The sequence below is a fragment of the Gymnodraco acuticeps genome, unplaced genomic scaffold, assembly GCF_902827175.1.
Source record: "Gymnodraco acuticeps unplaced genomic scaffold, fGymAcu1.1, whole genome shotgun sequence".
Classification (NCBI taxonomy): domain Eukaryota; kingdom Metazoa; phylum Chordata; class Actinopteri; order Perciformes; family Bathydraconidae; genus Gymnodraco; species Gymnodraco acuticeps.
Window position 1 is genome coordinate 176,270 of NW_022990757.1, and position 16,291 is coordinate 192,560.

The 16,291-nt window shown below is 44.0% G+C and overlaps 1 protein-coding gene across 1 annotated transcript in view; it reads right to left on the reverse strand.

The window, feature by feature from the left end:
• LOC117556765 (neurogenic locus notch homolog protein 1-like) overlaps positions 1 to 16,291 on the reverse strand; it is a 36,540-nt gene that overhangs the window by 9,335 nt on the left and 10,914 nt on the right. Inside the window, 20 exon segments of the mRNA XM_034232276.1 lie at positions 12 to 144; positions 469 to 653; positions 763 to 916; positions 1,377 to 1,578; positions 1,666 to 1,894; positions 1,981 to 2,133; positions 2,271 to 2,390; positions 3,097 to 3,210; positions 3,298 to 3,443; positions 3,840 to 4,032; positions 6,268 to 6,378; positions 6,730 to 6,963; positions 7,048 to 7,161; positions 7,701 to 7,814; positions 7,937 to 8,122; positions 8,934 to 9,089; positions 9,395 to 9,628; positions 9,724 to 9,846; positions 13,897 to 14,235; positions 14,383 to 14,645. Coding sequence (XP_034088167.1) covers positions 12 to 144; positions 469 to 653; positions 763 to 916; positions 1,377 to 1,578; positions 1,666 to 1,894; positions 1,981 to 2,133; positions 2,271 to 2,390; positions 3,097 to 3,210; positions 3,298 to 3,443; positions 3,840 to 4,032; positions 6,268 to 6,378; positions 6,730 to 6,963; positions 7,048 to 7,161; positions 7,701 to 7,814; positions 7,937 to 8,122; positions 8,934 to 9,089; positions 9,395 to 9,628; positions 9,724 to 9,846; positions 13,897 to 14,235; positions 14,383 to 14,645 — 3,503 coding nt within the window.

The following is a 16,291-nucleotide window of genomic DNA, read 5'->3' on the forward strand; positions in this document are numbered from 1 at the left end:
CAGCTGTGTACCTTGTGTTCCTCGGGGGCAGGAGCACTTGTACGTGTTGATCAGGTCGATGCACGTGCCTCCGTTCTGACAGGGCTGCGACTGACACTCATTGATCTCTTTGGAGCAGTTTACACCATGATATCCAGGAAGACACTGAGGGAAATAAGTCGACCATTATAGGAAATGTTTTTCAGGGTTCCTAAACTTTTTCTAGTCAAATTCCAGCATTTAAGCACCTTCCAGCTGGGATGATATCGTGCAAGCATTTAACTCATTATTTCACTTTTTTATCAAATATAATCAGATGTTATAATGCTATAAACAGTGTTTGGAGCATTGCTCGAATATTAGGAGATCCCCTAATGCAGGATCAAAGCAATAAGAATCTATCCAATGGTCTCAATGGTCTGATTATCTCTCATCATATCTAAAGATTATTATTATTATTTATTTAATCCTGGTCTCATTTGAACTCACCTCGCAGCTGTAGCCTCCCAGGTAATCGGTGCATGCCGCTCCGTTCTGGCAGGGGTTGGGGGAGCACTCGTCCACCTGCTCCTGGCAGTAGCTCCCGGTGTACCCGGCCTGGCAGCGGCAGTAGTGAGTGTTTCCAGCATCCAGACACTGGCCTGAGTTCCTGCACAGGTGAGCAACCTCCACCCCTGAAAACAGATAGGAAAGAGTTACAAAATAGACAAATCTCACACGAAACTTGTAGATATAAAAAGCTTTATCATGTAAGGGATCATAACTTTAGGCAGGTCATCTTACCTTGCTGTTTGGCTGCGACCTCACAGGACACACTGGGAATGTCACAGTAGAGACCGGTCCACCCAGTCTGACACTGGCAGGTGTACGAGGCCCCCTGCTGCCAGCATGTTCCTCCGTTTTTACAGGGGGACGAATCACACCAGCGCACCAGATTCTAAGGAGATAATATAGTAGTTAGGTCTCTGAGAGGAAGCCCCTTCCCAGTGGTTCAGTTGCAAAGTTGAACACTCAAAGGCTAAAATGAAGCACCCACACAGATTTTCACCAATTTATTCTCACGTGGTGGCCAAAACGTAATCATCTTTGTTTGACAATGAAAATGGTGAAATTGAGATTAGTCCTTTCTGTCCTGAAGATCTGTGTGGCAGCTTTTTACTTGAGTGTTCAAAGATGATAACAACTAAACAATATTTCCTAAAAGAAAAATGACTGCTAGCTTGAACTGCTCTCTGTCCTAGTTTCTTTTGCTTTTTTTATCCATTTCATCGCATCTTGTTTTTTTCTTTTTGTAGGCATGTTTGTTTGTATGCTTGTATGAAATGTTTTTAAATTGAAAGTCTCTTTGAGTATTAAAAAGCACTACAAAAAGCTATTATTATTATTGTGATTCTCACCTGACAGTTGATTCCTGTGTAGCCATGAGGACAGGTGCACTTGTATGTGCCGTAACTGTCCAGGCAGGACCCCCCGTTGAGGCACGGCTTGGAGTCACACTCGTTGATGTCATACTGGCAGTAGCTGCTGGTGAACCCAGGCAGACACAGGCAGGTGAACGCATTGATGCCGTCCACACAGGTGCCCCCGTTAAAGCAGGAGCTGAAGAGACACAAGGACAACATGTTAAACCCTCATAAGACATGCTGGTTAAATAAGTAGAGAGAATATTTCTAAAGAGTGAGCTACCTGTCGGTGCAGTCGTTGGTGTTGATCTCACAGTTGATGCCGCTGAAGCCCGGCCGGCAGGTGCAGGTGTAGCTGTTCACACAATCAGTGCAGTTTGCCCCATTCCTACAGGGGTTACTCTCACACTCGTTTATGTCCTGCTCACATCGGCCGCCACGAAACCCGGGCAGACAGGTGCAGGTGAAAGAGTTGATACTGTCGCGGCACAGACCTCCGTTACTGCAGGGGTCTGAAACACAGAGAGAGGGGATACAATAAATAACCATTCTCTAGTTTTTAGGTTGAGAAACTTGAGAACTTGCATCTGTTCCTTACTTGGTTTGCAGTCGTCAGTGTCGGTCTCGCACTTCTGGCCGGTGTAACCTGGCTGGCACTTGCACTGGTAGCCCCCCATGGTGTTATGGCACATAGCACCGTTGCGGCACGGGCTCTTCACACATTCGTTGATATCTATCTCACATGTTTGACCTTAATAGGATGGAAAAGATAGTTTTAAAAAAAGTAGCCAAATTGAAGACGTAAAAACCATGGTCCACAGATGAATAGGACAACAAAGTGACTTTGTCCACTTCTTATATACATTTTAAGGTAGAAATGATAGATACCTTGCCATCCTTCGGGGCAGATGCAGGAGAAGCTTTGGTAATCTTCAGACTCTTTACAAACACCCCCGTTTTTACAGGGTCTGGGGCTGCAGGGCGCCAGCAGGGTCTCACAGTTATCACCTGTTAGCAGGGGAATCACATCAGTGATTGCAGGGCGCTGGATATATGGAGCAACTTCTTCATACTTCAATATTTAAAAGTCGTAGAATAAATGAATAAAAGTCCCTGAAAAAGATTACAGGAGTAGTGACATACATTTCTAAATCCCATTTTCTATCCCACTTCCTTATCCATTTCCATGACAACTTAGCCAAACAGGAAGGGCCTTCCTGTTTCCTGCTATTGTGTGATCACAGACAGGAAACAGGACGTGGCGGAAGTGGGAATAGGGCCTGGAGTAGGCACCAGTTATCCGGCTTATATTAGCCGTTGTGGCATGTTATTCTACAACACACACACACACACACACACACACACACACACACAGATACACACACACACACACACACACACACACACACACACACACACACACACACACACACACACAGATACACACACACACACACACACACACACACACACACACACACACACACACACACACACACACACACACACCTTCTGTTATTCCTGCATAGCAGATCTTTCCACACAGGGATGCCAGAAACAGACCTCACTGTTTGTGTGGTGTTTTCTCAAACAACACAATGATAAGCCTTCTGCGTGGAAGCCGGAAGACTGTCTTTACATTTTCAGACCTGTGCAAACAGCTAAGTAAATCAACCTGTTGATAGTGTGAAAGATGAGCAGCCACATGTCGTACCGGTGTAGGGCAGCAGACAGTTGCACTTATATCCGGCCACGTCGTCGATGCAGGAGCCCTGGTTCAGGCAGGGGTTGGAGGCACACTCGTTGATGTTAGTCTGGCAGTTAGGTCCTACAGATTAGAGAACACACTGTTAGATGTAGGCTCACAGGAGACACACTCAATGAAGGAATGGTGAAATTATGAGTTGTCACTGACCAGTGAAGCCCGCCCTGCAGGTGCAGTGGTACCCGCTGGTCATGTCCTTGCAGGTCCCCCCGTTCATGCACGGGTTAGACTCACACTCGTTGTTGTTGATGTCACAGTTGGGCCCGCTCCAGCCAGAGTCACAGGTACATTTGTAGCTGTAATGCCAAGGATATATCAGGTCAATCATGTTTCTTTTTTAGGATGTTTTGTGTCACTTTAAGCTGCTTATACATCTTTTAAGGAACAGTTTACCACTAAATCCAAAGAGATACTTCTCCTCTTGCCTGTAGTGATATTATCCATCTCGAGTATTAGAGATAACGGTCATGGAGAAGGATAACTAGAGAATGCTGTATGCATTGCTGAAACCTGACGCTATAATTTAATGCTAGCTTAGATGTGTAATATTAAATGTTACTTATAAGACGCTGTACCCAAACTGCTATAGTACATTGTTGATGAATTATGGTTAATATTTCTAGAATGATGAAAGTTATGAACGTCCGGGGTAATAGCACTCGTGTCCTAATTGAGATGTGTTCGGTGCTCACCCGTTGACGAGGTCCTGGCAGTGTCCATGGATGCAGGGGTTGCTGCCACACTCGTCCACCTGGGACAGGCAGGTGGGGTCGTTGTAGCCCTCCGGACACAGGCAGGTGAAGCTGTTGGTGCCGTCCACACACGTGCCCCCGTTGTGACACGGGTTAATGGCACACTCATCGATGTTGATGTTGCACATTGATCCTGAAAGACAAAGAGAAACGATTTTGAGAAATGGGAAATATCTACTGTGATCATTATGGAGTTTGCACAGCTTTAAGTAAACTTCTGCCGTTTGCTGTGGTATTCTGTGAGCCTTTATCAGAGCCAAAATGAACTTTATTGCCAGGTGCGTTTACACACACCAGGGATCTGCTTTGGTGTCTGGTGTTGCAAACATAAACAATAAGAAAATAAGTTGCAATAGTAGGTCAAAAATATAACGATCATAAAAAGAAAATACATTTTTAAGTAACTATTAAGCATTAAAAAAGAATTAAGACAAGTATTTACATCACTGTATATACTTGTAGTATAATGAATATATGACCAAACTGCAGTGTATTATATTTGGAAAAGGAGGTTGTTTTTTTTACTCATGTGGGCTTTTCTTTTTTATCATTGCTTGCCTTTTTTTGACTGCCATGCCACTTTTACTGAAAGACAGAAGATGTCCCCGATGTGGGTCTACTAAAGAATTTCTGTTTTGGAGAAATGTGTGCAGAAATGTGCAAAACATACTTAGAGAGATGAACAGCTGCTAGCTGAGTTTCTTTTGCACAGTAAAGACTTTCTAAGCATTAAACAGGCAGACGCTGGGGCCGCTCCAGTGTGTCTCTATCCTCGCGGCCCCTGGAGGCCCTTTGCCTCGCTCCCATTGATCAAATGGGGCCCTGTTGAATAGGCAGAAGGAGGATTTCAGCTGGATCTGAGGGGGGGGGTGTCCTGCCAGGAGGTGAGGAGGAGGAGGTGGGGGGGGGGCTGTAGCTACTATCCCTATTCACACACATACCACCCCCCATCCAGGGAGAGCTAACCTCACCCAGGGCTGTTTACAGGGGACAGAAGGCCAGAGCCATTTCACAGACGACAGAATAACAATTAAACCCCCCCCCTCTCTGATCCCCTCACCCACCCTGCTCTTCATCAATCAGGAGGGGAGGGCCCAACTGCCTGATCTGCACTCACAATGGTCCTCTGTCCCTCTCCGTCCCGCCATGCCCTCCACACTCACCCAGTCAGCACACAAAGGTGGAGGAGGAGCAGGAGGAGGAGGAGGAGGAGGAGGAGGAGGAGGAGGAGGAGGAGGAGGAGGAGGAGGAGGAGGGGGAGGGTGAACAGAAGCCTGCACACTTGTTCCTGCTCCCCTCATGTTATTTCTCTTCATTCTGTTATTACATGTTTATTCATATTTTATTTTATATTTTTCATTATTTTATCTTTTATCTTTATCATCAAAGGTCCATTTTATTTTAGATTTACTCAAGTACTGTACTTAAGTACAATTTTTAGATACTTGTACTACTTGAGTATTTCAATTTGTTTCCAACTCCAGCTAATCCCTGTTAATCCTTACAGTTCAGATTGCACAGTGGTGTAAAGTAACTAAGTACTTTTATGGTACTTGTACTTTACTTCAGTATTTCAATGTTTTGCAACTTTGTACTTCTTCTCCTCTACAGTTCAGAGGTAAATGGTGTACTTTTCCTCCTCTACATGTATTTAATACCTTTAGTTACTTCACAGATCTGGATGAATGATGTGAAATCTAACCAAGTGTTAAATCAGACTTTAGTTCCACCTGGAGTAAATCCACCAGCTACCCTGCAGTATACAAAGTCATTCAAACTAGCTGCACCTTTACCAGCTCTGAGAACACTTTCATGATCAATCATTATAAAACATATCATATATATTATTCTGACATGGACCAATCTGCACAACGACTACTTTTACTTTCACTATATTTTCATGAGAATACTTTTCTACTTGAGCAACATTTTGATTGCAGGAATGTTACTTGTAACAGAGTATTCCTACTCTCTGGTACTTCTACTTAAGTAGAAGATCTGAGTACTTCTCCCCCTGAGGTGAATTAAGTGTTGCTTCACTCTGAGATAGGAATTGGACTTGCAGTGCTGTTACACACTGCTAAACTTCAGACATGTGATTAAAGGCCAAGCTCTCTTCCTTTTAAAGTATCACCTTACTCCAGGCTCCACGTCAGAACCTTTTCAGATGGCACACAAAGTAAGCGCTTTGTGTGTGTGTGCGTTGCTTTGTGTGTGTATCAGGTATGGGACTGTGTTCCTTTCTCTCCAACCCAGGATATGTGACACCATTGTTTCGCAGCAGTGGACCCGCCAGCCACCTGTCCTACCTGCCCCTCCCAAAGCTCAGGGGCCACCCCCCCCATCTGTACCTCCTTCCAGTGCTCACCTGTGTAGCCCGGCTCGCATGCACACTCGTAGCCGTTGATTTTGTCGATGCAGCGGCCGTAGTCGCAGGGTTTGCTCTTACAGTCGTCCAGGTTCACCTCACAGTGGAAACCTGTAGATTTGAAATTAAGTTAGCAAATTATATTAGGGAAAATCTCATTATATCGCAATAGTCTGTTGAATTAAAAAAGCCCAATTACTTATTTGCATAACTAGCATATATACACTTCCTATTTCGCCTTAACCCCCCCCCCTCTCAACACCTTTTGTAACAAAATAAATAAAACCTTATGGAAAGCTGTGATGTATGCATATTCAAGTAGCAAGCATCATTTACCTACATGTGATTGATTGTGCTAACTCATAACTTAACTTATGAGGCAATATACCTCCCCTGTAGTGAGGGGCCCAGCCCTTTGTATATTTCTCTGTTTCTGTTTGTGGCCCTGTTCTAAAGTCTTGCCTGCGGTTCCTTGGGGACAGGCACAGATATACGTGTTCTCCCGGTCCTGGCAGGTGCCTCCGTTCCTGCAGGGCTGGCTCAGACACTCGTTGATGTTGGTCTCACACAGGCGGCCGGTGTAGCCCGGGCGACAGTAGCAGGTGAAGGAGGCCAGGCCGTCCTTACAGGTGCCGTAGTGGCAGGGGTCCGAGTAACACTCGTTGATGTCCGTCTCACAGTGCTGCCCTGTGTAACCTGCGCAAGAGAGGAAGGAGTGTTTATTTGGAGAGGAATTACAACAAAATGCAAGACATTTCAGAAAAAAGACAGTTTGTTTACCTTCAGCACATTCGCAGGTGTACTTGTTGGGACCATCAGTACATTTAGCTCCGTTCTTGCAGGGGGTGCTGGCACACTCGTCAATGTCCACCTGACAAAGACTCCCTGAAAAACCTGCAAATGTATTGAGGAAAACACAGGATTAAGCTTCAGGTATTTGCTTGAATGTTTGCAATTAAAAGTTATATTGTGTATGTCATGGCTAGAAGCTAATTAGCATCTGAAGTAGGAATGCAGGTCCAAACAAACCATCCATAACACCCCCCTCCTTGGCTCTTACTGTGCAGGGAAATCTTTCTTTCAAACCCAAACACAATGGCCTCCAGCTCACCGGCCATATACCAATCCCTGCCCCCAATTTTGGCGCTAAGCTCTTACACAAACCCGCCAAAAATGCTAATGTTTCTGCAACCTGACCCAATGTGTCCTGTTCACCCGAAACACTTTCACTTACATTATTAGAGGAAATAAATCATTCACATTTGATCTGTGGCGTGCTATACTCATTTACAGCTGAGTTAATACTTTACCATTTAATAGCCACTTATATTGTCTGAACAAAAAGGGGTGAAAAGAGACCTGATGGATCCCAAAACTTATTTGTTTTACTCCATTAACTTCCTCATCTTTCAATTTCCCTCATTATTTCTCACCTTTGGCGCACTCGCAGTGGAAGGAGTTGATCTTGTCCACACACTTGCCGTTGTTGAGACAAGGTTGGCTCCCACACTCATCTGTGTTGACGTGGCAGAACACACCCTCGTATCCTGAATTCACACACATGAGTTATTAGTTATTAGACAAATCCCAGGAGTTGGAAAATTCAATATTATGGAGATCCACGCATTATCTCCCCACATTCCCTTCCGATATAAATCCATGCTGTTACCTGGCATGCAGATGCAGTGGAAGCCTCCGATCTGGTCCAGGCAGGTGGCATCGTTGTGGCAGGGGTTAGACATGCACTCATTGACGTCCATCTCACAGCGAGGGCCCTCATATCCCTGGAGACACTTGCACTGGAACGAGCCTTTGGTGTTGAGGCAGCGCCCGCCATGCTCACAGGGGTTGGCGCCTAACACAAGAGATACAGGTTGTCATGCACATGTGGTAATTTATGCAAATATAACTGGGTATAACAGTATTTTTAAGATAAGATACCATACACTTTATTGATCCTAATTTGGGATTTTTTTTGTCAAGCTCCATGTAAACAAGGCATTGCACTCAATGTGAAGAAGGAGTACAAAATAAACAAACATAAGCATCAAATATAAACACCTCAAAATACAAATAAAAACAGAACTTAAACCATAAGAAGATATACAGTCAGAGGTTGCGCTAGACTTTTTCGCTGCCCGTCATTGTGACGTGCAGGATCGTAAAACTTCCGTCAAAATCCAGAATTACCCGTCGGCCTTTACACAACTCTGACGAGGAAGGGGGGGAAAGCATGCTCGTGAACTGTCAGCGTAAAGCCAAAACAGACATTTCAATGATTTGTACGGCACAGTTAGGTTTGGAAACGGTATAATTTCCTTTTTGGAGGACATGCATAACACGGCATAACACCGGAGCCTCGCTGCGGGGAAACTTTGGCGCTGTTATCATATCCCTCTTAGACGGAAATATTCGGTTAACGCGACCTCTGTATACAGTATACCAGAAGAGTGTAATATATACACTATAAAGGGCCAATTAGAGATAGCAAAATAAATATATTAACATGGAGTTTGCAAAAAATACCATATTCAATTAAATACACTACATTCAGATGGACGCATTATGATTTTTGGATGTACAAATGTGTGATGTGAGTTCTCTGAAAGGGATTTGTTGAGTGATTGCAGAAAGCAGGAATGTTTTAGTTAAGTTTCGTCACTTACCGAGGGAGCACTCGTCGATGTCCAGGTTGCAGGCGGAGCCGGTGTACCCGGGGGGGCATGTGCAGATGGCCTTGCCGTTGACGGGGTTGGTGTCACAGTTGGAGCCTTTCTGACACGGGTTGCTGATGCAGGCGTCATCGAGGTGGCACAGCAAACCTGAAGGCATCACAAGATAAGACTGAATCGAACTGTGTCATTGTATGTTATCACTTTGTTACAGGAATACTTCACACACAAGAGGAGGATAAATCGGACTTTCACCCTGTGTTACCTTAGTAAAGTAATAGATTTCTCTCACATTCCTCTACTGTGAATGAAGGATTTTCAGATTCTTTATTCACCATAGAGGCATTTCTTATAGAATTCAATGAGAGTAGTTCATGTACAAAACATTTTTTGTGGTTGAAATAAAGTGTTGTCCTGCAGGTAGAGTATGTGTGGGAAAGCCAATGTAGACGTACCTGTGCGACCATGAGGACACTCGCAGAAGAAGGAGGCCACACGATCGTGGCAGGTGGCGCCATGGTAACAGGCGGCGCTGGCGCAGTCGTCGATGTTTTCGCTGCAGTCGTCGCCCGTCCAGCCGTTGACGCAGACGCAGTGGTAGCTGCCGTGAGTATCGTGGCACGTCCCTCCATTCTGGCAAGCGTTGGGCATCAACTCACACTCATCCACGTTTTCTGTGCAGTATTGACCTGCAAGAGTTCACAAAAACGAGAGGAACGGTTACAAATGTCTTCTTTACAGGTTTGACCTTGAAGTTGTATTTATTCTTAAAGCAAAACGTCACCTGTGTAATGAGGAGGGCACTGGCAGTTGTAGGTGTTCACACCGTCCACACACATGCCGCCATTCTGGCAGTTGTGGCCCGGACAGTCGTCGATGTTATGCTCACAGTGCGGACCATTGAAGCCTGAAGAGAGAGACAAGAAGAGTGGTGAAAAACTGTGGAGGATTCATAAAAAGATGAGGCAACATTAGTAAAGATAAGGCCTCTTTTTCCTCTCGATATCGCTGTGAACTTAAAGACAGATAACGTTCAGCTCTCTGCAGGCCGTCGTGCAGCTCCGCTCTCTCAATGCATTCCTGCACGGACCCCCGCGAGACACACAGCGTGGGTTCAACTTTAACACACAATATCTCTTGGTCATCTGCATATACAAACAACTCATTCTGTGCACTCAGACAATAATACAAGCTGCATAATTGCCACATCAAATCTTTCTGAGAAATAGAAATGTGGCTGGTTTTCTACCTTGCTAATGTACCTAAAGATCTCAATAAAAGCGATACAAGCATTTTAAAGGGTTATTATACACAAAATGCTGTTCATAATAACACACATAATGGAGAAGATACATTTAGATAAAAGTGTGATTGTTGTAAACATTAAGGATAAATGTCTCATTGTTGGACCTCCCTCTGTTTTATGCATTGTGAACTCTACCTTTTATTTAAAGTAGACCTATCATGCTATATTTGAAACATATATTGTAGGGCCATACCTATACAAAACATGTCTGTGAAGTTTTTTTTTCAAAATACCAAACAGATCACCCATTGTAGCCATGCCTCATACTGCTCATACCCCTCTGTTGAAGCCCTGTTAGAGAAATGCAGATTTTGGGTCTTTAGCTTGAAAAAAATAAATAAGAGGAGGCGGAGCTAATGCCTGATCAGAATTCTACCGGAGATAAAGTTAAATTCGGTTGTGATATTTCGCCATCCTGTTTAAACCACGTCAAGGATTATTTCTGAAACAGTATGGAGCTCAAATGCTTTTTCTCTTGCAGGTTTATCACAAGGTGAGTTCCTTTTTTTATTTCCTGCTTTTTAAACACATGTGCTCTACAGTACAGGTTAGCTCTGAGTGTTAGCGAGGCTTGCTAATGTAAACAAAGACGTCCACAACACGTCAGGTATTGTTTCTGATAGCAACGTTCTGTGGGTCCGCTGCCGATTTGACGTCAGATCGGATGGAATCTATATCCGCTCGTTGTACCCCTGTTTTTAAAAGATTTGGGTACGGAGGAAAAGAGAGAGGGTTTTATTTTCTGACGCTGCGTGAGTTCCCCGACGCACCGGGGACACATATTTATGTATAAAAGACATCACAAAGTGCATTTTGCATGATAGGTCCCCTTTAATTATCTTTCTTAATTTTTACTGATTGTGCTTTATTGTCCAAGTCCTCAACCAATCCATGTTTGAGAAAATGCTTCGTACAAAGTTTTCTTCTGACAGCAGTCACCACAGTAGCTCAAAATGAACCAAAGTTTTACACAACACTGCAGCGGCTTTAAGGTGCCAACACAATGAAGAGACGCCAACCAGACCGGGGCTGCATCTAGCTGGAAAACAAGATAGGGCGTGTTTATCTATACCTTTATGTGTGTACCCCTGGTGTTGTGGGACATTATCAGAAGGAAACGTCTGTACGACTGCATCCTGCCAGGGGAGGCTGGCAGAGAGGGGGGGGGGGGGGGAGAAGCAGGGACCACTCGTCCACTCAATCAGATGTTACTATATCAACAAGCAGTTTTTTTCGGTCGACTGATGTAATAGGAAAAAAAAAAGTATTTGTGCTGTTGCTGCACGAGCCATACAGTATGCAACTCCATATATCAACAAAAAACGATTGTTCTGATTGTTTACTCATGCGCTGCAACCTAAATGTATTTAAACGTTACCCTAAGGAGCTGTTTGTGAGAATGCAAGTGTTCAAATCAAGTGGATCAGGCATATAATGAGGTGCTTTCACACCGGATTACTTTTCCCAGGAATAGTTCAGATAGTTCCTGGGATTTTGCGTTCACACCAAAATAATCTGGAACTAGAATTTAGTTCTCGGGAACCTTTTCAATCCCTGCTAGAGAGGTGGTACTTTCCTGGGGAGGAAATGGTTCCAATTTCTGATTGGCTGGGCTAATTGCAAACCACACCCCGTAAAACTCAGAAAGGTTTTTGTGAAGCCGCCATTTCATTTGCTCGCATTGGCATTATTAGCACTAGCGTTAGCCCAGTGAACCAACGGAGAGAGACTAACTTATGGCAACACAAAATAAAACGTGGGAGCGGTGGAGTGATGAGGAGGTGTCGGCGCTACTGGTGATTTACCCGGGACTTCGGGTGAAGATGTGTGTGTGTAGCCTTCTTACAGTGCAGACGCTTTTCTGCCTGCTCTTGCCTCTGCTTACTTTTTTATGCTGTTTTTCTATTTTTCTTTTCTGAAAACTTCGAGCAGCGGCTCCTGGACATTAACCTATCACTGGGACAGTTATTCTTCGTAAATAGATGGAGGGTTTCAGCCATATTTCAATATTTTTACGACGACCTCAGTCTTGCGTGGCCTAGCAACAGCTAAAGCCTGGAAGGCTACTGCATGCTATTTAGCTTAAGCTAGTTAGCAGCAAAATGCCTCCGTTCTCTACAGATGACTTCCACAAACTTCTACAGAAGATGGCCGTGTTGGAAATGAAAATGCAACGGTTGGAAGTTAACGTGGAAGTGAATGGACTAGGTTGGAATGACACACACATTTACGTAACAATTTCACCAGGAGACTATGCTCCATTTCAAACACTGAGTAAGTGCATTGAACAAATCAATGACTGGATGTGTCAGAACTTTCTCCAATTAAACAAAGATAAAACTGAGGTAATGGTTTATGGAGCCAAGGCAGAACGTATAAAAGTTAGCGCTGAGCTTCAGTCTGCAATGTTCAAAACAACAGATAAAGCCAGAAATCTAGGTGTAGTCATGGACTCTGACCTGAGTTTCAACAGTCACATTAAAACTGTTACTAAATCAGCCTACTATCACCTAAAGAATATATCTAGGATTAAAAGACTAATGTCACAGCAGGATTTGGAAAAACTTGTCCATGCTTTTATCTTCAGTAGACTCGACTACTGCAATGGTGTCTTCACAGGTCTCACTAAAAAATCTATTAGAAAGCTGCAGCTGATTCAGAACGCCGCTGCTCGAGTCCTCACTAACACTAAGAAAGTGGATCACATCACTCCAGTTCTGAAGTCTTTACACTGGCTTCCTGTGTGTCAAAGAATAGATTTCTAAATACTGCTGCTGGTTTATAAAGCACTGAATGGTTTAGGCCCAAAATACATTTCTGACCTCCTGCTAAATTATGAACCATCCAGATCTCTCAGGTCTTCAGGGACTGGTCAGCTTTCTGTCCCCAGAGTCAGAACTAAACATGGTAAAGCAGCGTCCAGTTATTATGCTCCAAATATCTGGAACAAACTCCCAGAAACCTGCAGGTCCGCTGCAACTCTGACTACTTTTAAATCCAGGCTGAAGACTTTTCTTTTTGCCGCTGCTTTTAATTGAACTATTCATATCTTAAACTGCACTGTAACTTTTATCCATGTATTTTTTCTTTTAATGTTTATTTTATTATCTTTTCTTTTTAATGACTGTTTTTAAATGCCATTTTCTTAATGTCTTTTATTTTTTGTAAAGCACTTTGAATTGCCTTGTGTTGAAAAGTGCTATATAAATAAACTTGCCTTGCCTTGCCTTGGCGATTTACTGCCATCCGAAGTCCCAGAGTCCGGGGGGCTCCGGGACTTCCGGTGGCAGTATACGCTGTGAAGTTGTTTGCGGCCTGCCAGTAAACCCAAAGCAGAAGAAGAAGAAGAAGAAGAAGTGACGTCAGCGGCTTCATTTGCGTAATCCTCCTTCAGGGACTTATTCCGGTGTGAACGCCACAAAAATGGCAACAACAAAAAAGGTAAAAACAGCCAAAACTGTGGTTTATGACCAAATTCAAACTGGTTTCCTGCCTCTCGCTCCGAAAGGAGTTTTGAAGTGAGCATCTAGAATGGACAATCTCCTGTTGGTTGCTACATGTTTAAAAGGAAAACTCCAGCAGATGTGTAGCCCTGATTTTTTCTGGATTTGGCCTGGAGTTTATATGAGAAAACAGCTGTTTGTGTGTTACCTGGAAGGCAGCTACAATCGTAGGTGGTCTCTCCCTTCTGCACGCAGGTGCCTCCATTCTGGCAGGGGGAGGGGCTGCAGGGCATGTAGGGGGTCTCACAGTGTTGGCCCCTGTACTCGAGAGGACAGCGGCAACTGTACGAGCCCACCTCGTTGACACACGCCCCGCCGTTGAAACAGGGGGAGGGGCTCTGGGCGCACTCGTTCACGTCTTGCTTGCAGGTTTGACCGTGGAAGGCGGGGGGGCAGGTGCAGATGTAAGTGGAGTCGAAGGCCGAGCACTGGCCCCCGTTTGCACATGGGTTGGACGCACAGGGGTTAGAGAGCAGGCAGGTTTTACCTTTAGAGCAAAACAAGAAGGAGTCATTCATCTTCACATTACTAATGATACACAACTGACAATACGTGCAATCAACCATAGATAGATAGATAGATAGATAGATAGAAAGACAGACAGACAGTTATTTATGGATTATTTTCCACACACCTGACCATCCAGGGGAGCACCTGCAGCGGAACACGGTGAGGGTGATGAGGTCACATGTCCCCCCGTTGCGGCAGGGGGAGCTCATGCAGGCGTGGTTGTTGGGGGTCAGGCACAGTTCATCGGTGAAACCCAGGCGGCACACGCAGCGGAAATCAAACCCGTTGCCATGTAACACGGCGCGACATTCCCCTCCGTTCCTGCAGGGGGAGGGGCTGCAGGGGCTCGGGTACTGGCAGCGGTTACCCACGTAGTCACTGGGACACCTGGGGGGGAGAAAACCAGCATCAGCACCAGAACTCAGTCATTAGTCGGGTGTTTCTCAAAGTGGGGGTTGCAGAGGCATGACAAAATGTTTTTGAAAAACGAAATCATAATTTGTCAAATTATTGATTCGAAAATAATATGATACAGTACAAATACGTCTGGGTCTCAGTGTCTCATTCAAGTTCGGCTCTGTGTGTGTGTGAAACGAGCCATTTTGTGTGCGTGCGCAAGAGAGAGAGAGAGAGAGCGCACCGGTACCGGATATCGTTGTTGTTAGCTTCTGGTGCTAGCGAGCTACGCTAACGGATATAAGGAGCTTTTTCAACAACAAGGTGGAGGGAGAACTCACCTGTCAGACTGAGAGGCTCAGGTGAAGTAAAGGACTCTCTCAGTGGCCGGGTCTCAAACGTTTTGGTCATGATTAATGTAAACAATTATTTCCAAGGCACACGTTTATATGATCATTATAGTTATAAAAAAATAAGAGAATAAATGAAAAACAGGTTTGAAATACTATATGTTTAAAAGGGGAGTGATTTGTAAAATATCCATAAAGAAAAAGTAAATCTGTTTACGGGGCATGCTTCCCGGGGGAGCTTGCCCCCGGACCCCCCTATGTTAGGTCCACGCCCCACTTATAAAAATAGCACTTTACTCCTGCTTACACCTATATGCCATGAGCTGATTATCGAGCCTTCATTGTAACTGTTGCGGGTACACTGTATTTGCGTGGGGAGTGTTGCAGTAGAAAGTTCCACTGTAGCGCCCGGTACATTAATGGGAAACTCTAAATGTTTGAGCAACCTCTATGAAATGTCAAGCTACCCCACAGCACCCCCAAAAGAAATCTCTGGCACTGCCACTGAGCCTGCAACCCCGTTTTGAAGAAATGTGCAGTGCCAAACAGGCTCATTGCAGCCACTAATGATAAGACACACTTTTTTTGCTAAATATCAGCATTTTCTTTCTTTTCATTTTTTTGCAATGATTGCAAAGTATTATAACTTATTGTTCTAGCAAAGGGATTGCACAATTGTATTATGTATTTATTTTTTCTGACCACACAGACTTATGGAGCATTGTTTTATTATCACTGATCTAGCAAAGGAATGCTCACGTTCATATTGATGTATTTTAATAAATGTTAACTTGGCCCATTACGTGACTATTTGTGTTGGGGGGGCCAGACTTTTTATTTTCTCCAAAGGGGGGGGCCTGACAGAAAAAGTTTGAGAACCACTGCATTAGTCCCACAGCGGGACATTAACAGTGAATACATAGCAGGTACAAAAAAAAGCAATAATAAAAAAGAAAAGCAGCACACATAAGTAATAAAACACTTTTTAAGAAATAATAATAGTAGCCAGCAATCTGCAGACATTTTTTGTATCAGCCTTCAATTCATCAGCTTTCCTGCTTTTCTTCTTCTTCTGTGGGCGCTTTAACAGCGATCAATAAAGGTCTACCTTATCTTATCTTTGTTTAATCATATAAAATGCCATTTCCTGGGGTTTTGGGCTGACATTTAACAACATCATTATGGAACTTGAGAAAATTGATTGATATTTGTCACTTTTTTCTGACGTTTTCTAAACCAAATGATTATTGATCTGCAAATTAACCAATACATAAAAATAATAATAAT